The sequence below is a fragment of the Propithecus coquereli genome, unplaced genomic scaffold (genome assembly GCF_000956105.1).
Source record: "Propithecus coquereli isolate 6110/MARCELLA unplaced genomic scaffold, Pcoq_1.0 Scaffold193, whole genome shotgun sequence".
In the NCBI taxonomy this organism is placed as follows: domain Eukaryota; kingdom Metazoa; phylum Chordata; class Mammalia; order Primates; family Indriidae; genus Propithecus; species Propithecus coquereli.
Window position 1 is genome coordinate 2,002,358 of NW_012144190.1, and position 7,816 is coordinate 2,010,173.

Here is a 7,816-nt window from a genome sequence, read left to right on the forward strand (position 1 = left end):
AGAGACGGGGTCTCGCTCTTGCTCAGGCTGGTCTAGAACTCCTGACCTTGAGCTATCCACCCGCCTCGGCCTCCCAGAGTGCTAGGATTACAGGCGTGAGCCACCGCGCCCAGCCCTGATGGAGCTTTTAATGAAAGGTTTTCTCTGAGTGATGATGAGATGGGCAGTTTTTACTTTTAGCGCAGGATCTTCCCACACCGGCCGCTGCCCAACAGAAATACAACGTGAGGCACATAAGCAGTTTTAAGCTTTCTAGCAGCCACATTAAGCAAGTAACAAGAAACAGGTGAAATTAACTTGAACACTATGTTTTATTGAGCCTAATGTATCCAGATGGTATTATTTCCACTATAATGAATATGAAAATCATTAATGAGACATTTTACCTTTTATTTTTACTCTGGCTGTGAAATCCAGCACGGGCTTTGGATTACAGACCCGTCGCATTTCAGATGCCTGACAGCCACGTGGGCCGGTGCTGGATGTATCAGACAGCGCTGTGTACTTTTTATTTATTTAAAACAATAAGCAGGCATAATTTCTATAATCATATAAAAAATCGTAAGGTATTTCCATTTCAAAAACAAAATAAAATGAGGAAATTGGACTTAAAAATTCAGCATTTTAAAAAAGGAAATAAAAAGATAGAAAAAGAACCAAGTGAGCATTTGGGGCAGGGACGTGTTTACACAAGCGCTGACTGATGGGGACGCTGCCCGTGGGGTCGAGGGGCCGGGGTCCAAGCTGATCCCAGACCCCAGAGGGGTGAGGAAAGACGCCTGGGGCGTCCTGTCCCGGCACAGCTCACGCCCACCCTTACCTGCATCTTACGAAGCTGCTTCACCGCCTCCTCCTTGCCCTGCCCAGCGGCGGCCGTCTGGGCTTTCAGCTCCTCCAGCTCGGCCTCCAGCTTCTTGCGGGCAGCCACGGCCAGAGCCCGCTGCTTCCGCTCCTCGTCCCGCTCCACCTCGGCATCCCGCAGCTGTGGGGGGGGCCGGGTCAGCAGACGGCGCCCAGGCTCCCTCTGCGTGCTAGCACACGGCGTCTGCTCTGGAGCCCCCGCCCAGGCCGCCAGCCCTGCTCTTCCTGCCCCGACTCCCCCTACCTGGTCCCCTCGTCTCTGTCCCTACCCCCTAGCCCAGGTCTCATCCTCCTTTCTTGTCCAAGCCTCCTTTCCAGCCTCTCATCTCTCCCCTCCAGCCCATTCCCGCACGGCTCCAGAAGGGTCTCTGTACACCTAGAGCTGAGCCTACTCACAGCCCTGCCGTGGCTCACCAGTACCCCCAGGGCCAAGACTTGGACACTCATCCATGGCTGGGTCAAAGGGGCCAAAAAACCTGTGGCCTTGGGTCACCTGTTTGTCTCTCCTCCCTGCCTTCCCACCTTCTAGTACCCCTCACCCCAAGTCTGCTGCCCACGTGGCCCCAGGGGGGTCTTTCCAACACCCAGAGCTGCCCCTGCCCCTGCATGCTCAGCGCTCACCCCCCAGGACAGGGCGGACGTGGGAAACGCCCCCACTGAGTGAGTAACGGGTGAGCTGTGCGGAGCGGGGCGAGCAATGGAAGAGCGAGTGGGCGTGGACGGGCGCACGAGAAGACTGGGGTTGCGGGGTCGGGGGTTGGGTAAATGGGGAGTGGTTGAGTGGGGAGAGGAGACTGGGGGGAAGGGGCTGTTAGGGGATGGAGGAGTAGCTGGGTACAGGGCTGGTGGGGGCCGAGTGCTGGCTGGTGGAGGGGGTACTTGGGTGGCTGGGTGGCGGATGGGGCGGCAGGTGGGTGGATGGAGGACGTGTGACTGGGTTCGCAATAGGAAGCAGAGCACCTGGGGCTGATGGGCTGTGGAGAGGGAGGACGGTTTTGTGGGAGGAGGACGGTCAGCCAGCAGGAGGGACGTCAGTAGAAACACCAAGTAGCAGGTGGGGGACGAGACCCTTTGCTGCCCCTCTTGTGGCCCGTGTGCCCCACGGCACAGCCCAGCCGGACCTGCACCCCGTGGCCCCCCACCTGGCGATACCTGCTTGGCCAGCTGCCGCCGCCTCTCCTCACCAGCCTCGTCACGGCCCTGCAGGTCACGCTCGTGCTGCGTCTTGAGAGCCTGCACGGTCACCTCCAGACGCAGCTTGGCATCCTCTGCCGCCGTCAGCTCATCCTCCAGTTCGGTCACCTGCGTTCGCAGGTCGCTGGCTGCCTGCTCTGCCACCCGCCGAGCTCGTTCCAGCTCGTGCACCTGGTGGGGAGGGACAGTGAGCCCTGGACACCTGGGCCACTGAGGGAGGGGAGGCGAGGGTCTGGGGTGGAGTGGCGGGACCTTCGATGTAGGGCGGGAGCAGCAAGTTGATGGGCCCGTCCTGGTTCACCCATTCAACATTTACTGAGCACCTGCGTGCTACGTGCCTCATGCAGCATCATCCTAAGACATGGTCTGTGAATAACCTATGCACGATCGTTCTGCTATCTGAGCTCTGGAGAGCCCCATTCAAGTGTTGGTTAGGGCAGCTGACTCTCACTCATGGTGGCTTATTTCCTCGGAGTTTTGTCATTTTGGATTGCGAGCTCACTCACTGGGCTTCATCTTTAGGAATCCCGTGTGAAAATGAATGGAAGCATTTGGCTCCAGAGCTATCAGTGTTGGCTTCTGCCAGAGTCCCCTGGGTGTCACTGGCCCACTATCTACTTCTATTTTTTTTTCTGTTTGGGGGCTCCCAGATCTTTCAGGGAGTTGTAAATTAAGACCCCAAACACTCTGTGAAATGGGTCTGGGCTTATGAATTCCTCAGAGACCTGCACCTCTCCTCACTTAACTGCCACCTCCTCAGAGAAGCCTCCCTTGACCCATCGGGGCCGCCCTGTCGCCCCTGCTCCTGGCACTGGGCTCCTCACCTCCCCAGCCCAGGTCACAGTGGTCATTTGACATTGGCTTATGTGTCTTTTTGTGTAACACCTGCCGCCCGCACTGGACTGTGAGTTCCGCAGAGCAGGGGCTGTCTGTGGACCCACCGCTACCCACACGACGCTCACTAAAGTTCTTGTCGGTGACAGTGTTGACTTTCAGCCCCTAGAACGGGCCCGCCAGTCTCCCCTCACCCCCGATTTGGCACCTGCTGGTTTATTTTGTTTACTTGAAGGGATCAAACTTTCTCCCATCAACAGCTTATTTCCCGCAACGGCCTCTGGAGTCACAACAAATCACTTGATGGTTTTCCCAAGAGTCACACCTTAATGGTTCAAGAGTGAGCTGGGTTTTAGTTCCATATCCCTGGGGCTGCAGGGTGGGGGTAGTCGGGGGGATGGGGGTTCTCTCCAGGCCTGGCTAAAACCAGCACTGGATCAACACCAAAGCGTGTGGTGAAGACAAAGCCCTCATCCCTCAAGCTCCTAGGAGTATACTGTTGGGGACTAAGGAAATAAGGATGTCAGGAGGGTGTCTGCCCAGATTCTGCCACTAACTGCCACCATGAGTGAGGATGGCCTGTGTCCCTGGGCCTGGACTGGCTGCTGCTCTGTAAGTCCACTTAGCGGATGAGTGAAGGAAGGTTGGAGTGGGGGTGTGGGGGGCCACCCTGACCTTGCGCAAGGCTGGGACACTGGCTGGGGGAGGGGGCCTGGGGCACCCTCCACAGGCCCTGGAAGGATAGACGAGTCGGGGGAAGACAGAGGCCTGGTGGGGCGTGCGTGTGCTCAGTGGAGTTGGGGGTAGGTGAAGCAGGGAGTCCTCATTCTGTGAGTGTGTGCATGTGTGTGTAGCGTCTGTGTTTATGGAGCGTGTGTGCACACGCGCGTGCATCTGGGGACGGGTTCTCAAGCTGTGCATTATGGTAAATTCTTTTCACGTTCTGTCTTACTCTAAGTATTCACACACATGTGCGGTGAGCAGTTTTCTCACGTCTGCGTGTACACATGAACGTGTGTTGCATGGCAGATTCTCCTCACATGCCATATACATGGATGTGAGCACGTGCGCTTTGTGGGCAGCTCTCAGGCTGCGTGTGTGAACACGTGCTCGGTGGAACAGTCTCGTCACGTTCTAGTGTGTGAACGTGGACGTGTGTCAGGCAATGGCTCTCCTCTGTGTGTGTGTGAACACGTGTGCTTGGCGCAAGGTTCTCCTCACGCTCTGTATGTGTGTCTGTGTGCGTGCGTGTGCATGCATGTTTGGTGAACAGCTCTCCCGTTGCTCTGTGTGTGCATGAACACGTGACTGTAATGGCTGGTGTTTTGCATGTTCCGTGTGTAGACGCGTGCGTGCGTGTGCACGTGTCCCCCGTCATGAATGTGTCTCTGTGTCTCGGGGAGCGGGGATCGGGCTTACGCTCTTGCCGACGTCGTCCTTGCTGCTCAGCAGCGCCTCCAGCTCGGCGCGCAGGGCCCGGTTCTGCCGCTCCAGCTCCTCGCGTGCCTCCTGCTCCTCCTCCAGCGCCCGCGTGAGCGACAGCGCCCGAGCCTCGCGCTCCCGGCCCTCGGCCTCCGCGCGCTCGCGGTCCTCCACGGCTCGCAGCACGGCCGTCTTCTCCTCTGCCAGAAGCTTCCAGGTTGAAGGAGACGGGTGGGGGGAAATAGATTAGCTGAAAGGAGTGTACAAAGGGGACGGGGAAGAGGGAGCAGCCAGGGACAGAGAGAGACAGAGGGAGAGACAGACAGAGGCAGAGACACCGGAGGGAAGCAGAAGGGTTAAAGTTGCAACCGCGTCCCAAACCAGCTCTGCTCTTGAACGGATCGGACTGATCGGTTTCTCACTCTACACACCCAACAGAGGCAAGTGTGTTCCTTCCTTTTGGGTAGTGGCAGAAAAAAATGTGTATATCTTTTAAATGGAATTCAACTTTTACTGTTTTTTTTTTTTAAAGACACAGTCATTGGCAAACAAACTTGTAAGACACGCAAAGAAGAAAAGAGAACAGGACTCATAGTTAAGAGAAAAAGCAGTCCATTAAAACAGATCCACCGATGACCTGCGTATGGGAATCATCACGCAAGGGCTTTAACTATGATGCGTGAGTTTCAGAACAAGATGCAGGTAACGGGTGAAGAGACAGGGTTATCTCAGGAGGGATTTGCAACTGCAAAACAGAACCACACGGAAATGCCAGAACTGAGAAATACGATATCTAAAATTAAAAAGTGATTGGATGAAATTTAGAGCAGACTGGGTACATGAGAAAGATCAGTAAACTTGAAAATAGGTCAACAGAAATTAATTATCTAAACAGAGTAAAGAAAGAAAAGATTGTAAAAAAAAACTAACAGAGCTTTAATAACCCATGAGAGAGTATCAAGCAGTCAAACATACATGCACTTGGAGTCTGAGAAGAAAGGTGAAGAAAGCGGGAAGGAAAGCCAGGCCCAGTGGCTCACGCCTGTCATCCTAGCACTGTGAGAGGCTGACGTGGAAGGATTGCTTGAGGCCAGGAGTTCAAGAACAACCTGGGCAACATAGCAAGACCTCATCTCTACAAAAAATTAAAAAGTTAGCTGAGTGTGGTGGTGCACACCTGTAGTCCCAGCTACTCAGGAGGCTGAGGCGGGAGGATTGCTTCAGCCCAGGAGTTCAACGGTGCAGTGAGCTGTGATCACACCATTGCACTCTAGGCTGGGCGACAGAGTGAGACCCTGTCTCTAAAAAAAAAAGGGGAAAAGGAAGAAATAAAACTGTTTTATTCATGGAAAATATGACTATCTATGTGAAAAATCCAATGAAATCTATAAAAAACTACTAGCACTAATAAGTGAGACTAGCTAAGATTGTAAGATATGAGATCAACATACAAACATCGATTGTATTTCTATATACTAGCAATCAAAATTAAAATAAAAGCAATATCATTTAAAATAGTATTAAAACCATGAAATACTTAGAAATAAATCTGACAAAAGATGTGTAAGATGTACACTGAAAACTCCAGAGCGTTTCTGAGATAAATTGAAGACCTAAATAAATGGACGTAGATACTTCCTGACCAGAAAACTCAGTATTATTAAGATGTCAATGCATCCCAAACTGATGTGTAAATTCAATGCAATTCCAAATCAAGAGGCTTTTTTATTTTTGGTAGAAACTGACCAATTAATTCTAAAATACATGTGAAAATGCAAAGGACCTAGAAGAGAAAAAAACAACTTCAAAAAAGAAGAAAAAGGACTTAACACTACCTGATTTTCAATATGTACACAAAAACAAGTGAGTGGAGAACAAATGTTGTTGAAACAATTGGACACCTATCTTCTCAAAAATTAAATTGGAGTCATGATAGCACTTTACATAAAAATTAACTCGAAATGGGTCACAGACCTAAATGTAAACCTAAAACTGGAAAACTTCTAAGAAAAAAAATAGGAGACAACTTTTGTGACCTTGAATTAGGCAAAGATTTTTTAGGTAAAACAGCAAAAGCACAACCCACAAAATAATAAATTGGTCTTTATCAAAATTGAAAACTTCTGCTCTTTGAAAAACTCTATTAGGAAAACGCAAAGCCACGCCATAGACTGTACGAAATATCTGCAAAGCATATATCTAACAAAGAACTTGTATTCAGAATATATAAAGAGCTCTCGAAATTCAATAATAAAAAAAGAGCTGGGTGTGGTGGCTTGTGCCTGTAGTCCCAGCTACTCTGGAGGCTGAAGTGGGAGGATGCTTGAGCTCAGGAGTTTGAGGCTGCAGTGAGCTATGATCATGTCACTGCACCCCAGTCTGGGTGACAGAGCAAGATCCTCTGTCTAAAAAAATAAAATAATAAGAAGCATACAACCCAATTAACAAATGGGCAAAAGATCTGAACAGACGCTTCACCAAAGAAGACAAATGGATCTTTTCATAACTACATGAAAAAATGTTCAACATCATCGGTCATTAGAGAAATACTAATTCAAGCCACTCTATACCTATTAGAAAGACTAAGGCTTCATTTGTAATTGTCCCGAACTGGGAACAACCCAAATGTTCATCAACAGGTTAATGAATATCAAAATGTGGTTTATCTATACAGGAATGATACTCAGTAGTAAAAAAAAAGAATGAATTATTGATCTATGCAAAAACATGGATGAATCTCATCCAAAACGAAGCACATCCAAAAAGAGATTTATATGAAAAGAATTTATATAGAATTCTAGAAGACGCAAAAAAAAAAAAGGCCTCAATGATCCGTGGGACAGTATTAAGCAATCACATAGATATGTGTTTGACATCCAAGAAGAAGGGGAAAGAGAGAGAGAGTGGGAGAGAAAAATGTTTGAAGGAATAATGGCTCAAAATTTCCACATGACACCAAAAACATCAACTCATGGCGGCAGGAAGCTCAGTGAACCCGAGGCAGGATAAACACAAAAACGCACAGGCGTATCATAGTCAAACTGCTAGAAACCAAACAAAGAGAAAAATTTTAGATCAGCTAAACACACACACACACACAGACACACACACACACACACACACACACACACACACACACATTGTATTACCTACAGGGAAATAGTAATTTAAGTGACTGCTATTAATAGCTTTTCATCCGAAACAGTGCGGGCCAGAGGTAATGGAATGACATCTTCAAAGTGCTAAAAGAATTAAACTGTTTACCTAGAATTCTACATCGCATGAAAACATCTTTCAAATATGAAGGCAAAATAATGACACCTCTCACACCCACCACATTACTATTAATATTATTTTTGCTTTGTCTATGTTGAGAACCTGCTGTGTTTTTTTTTTTTTTTTTTTGAGACAGAGTCTCGCTTTTGTTGCCGAGGCTAGAGTGAGTGCCGTGGTGTCAGCCTGGCTCACAGCAACCTCACACTCCTGGGCTCAAGCGATCCTTCTG

General features: G+C 49.6%; 1 protein-coding gene across 1 annotated transcript in view; it reads right to left on the reverse strand.

Moving 5' to 3' along the window:
* The window catches only part of MYH14 (myosin, heavy chain 14, non-muscle), an 89,143-nt gene that overhangs the window by 14,875 nt on the left and 66,452 nt on the right, over positions 1–7,816 (reverse strand). The window contains 3 exon segments of the mRNA XM_012643149.1: positions 821–982; positions 2,014–2,226; positions 4,309–4,521. Coding sequence (XP_012498603.1) covers positions 821–982; positions 2,014–2,226; positions 4,309–4,521 — 588 coding nt within the window.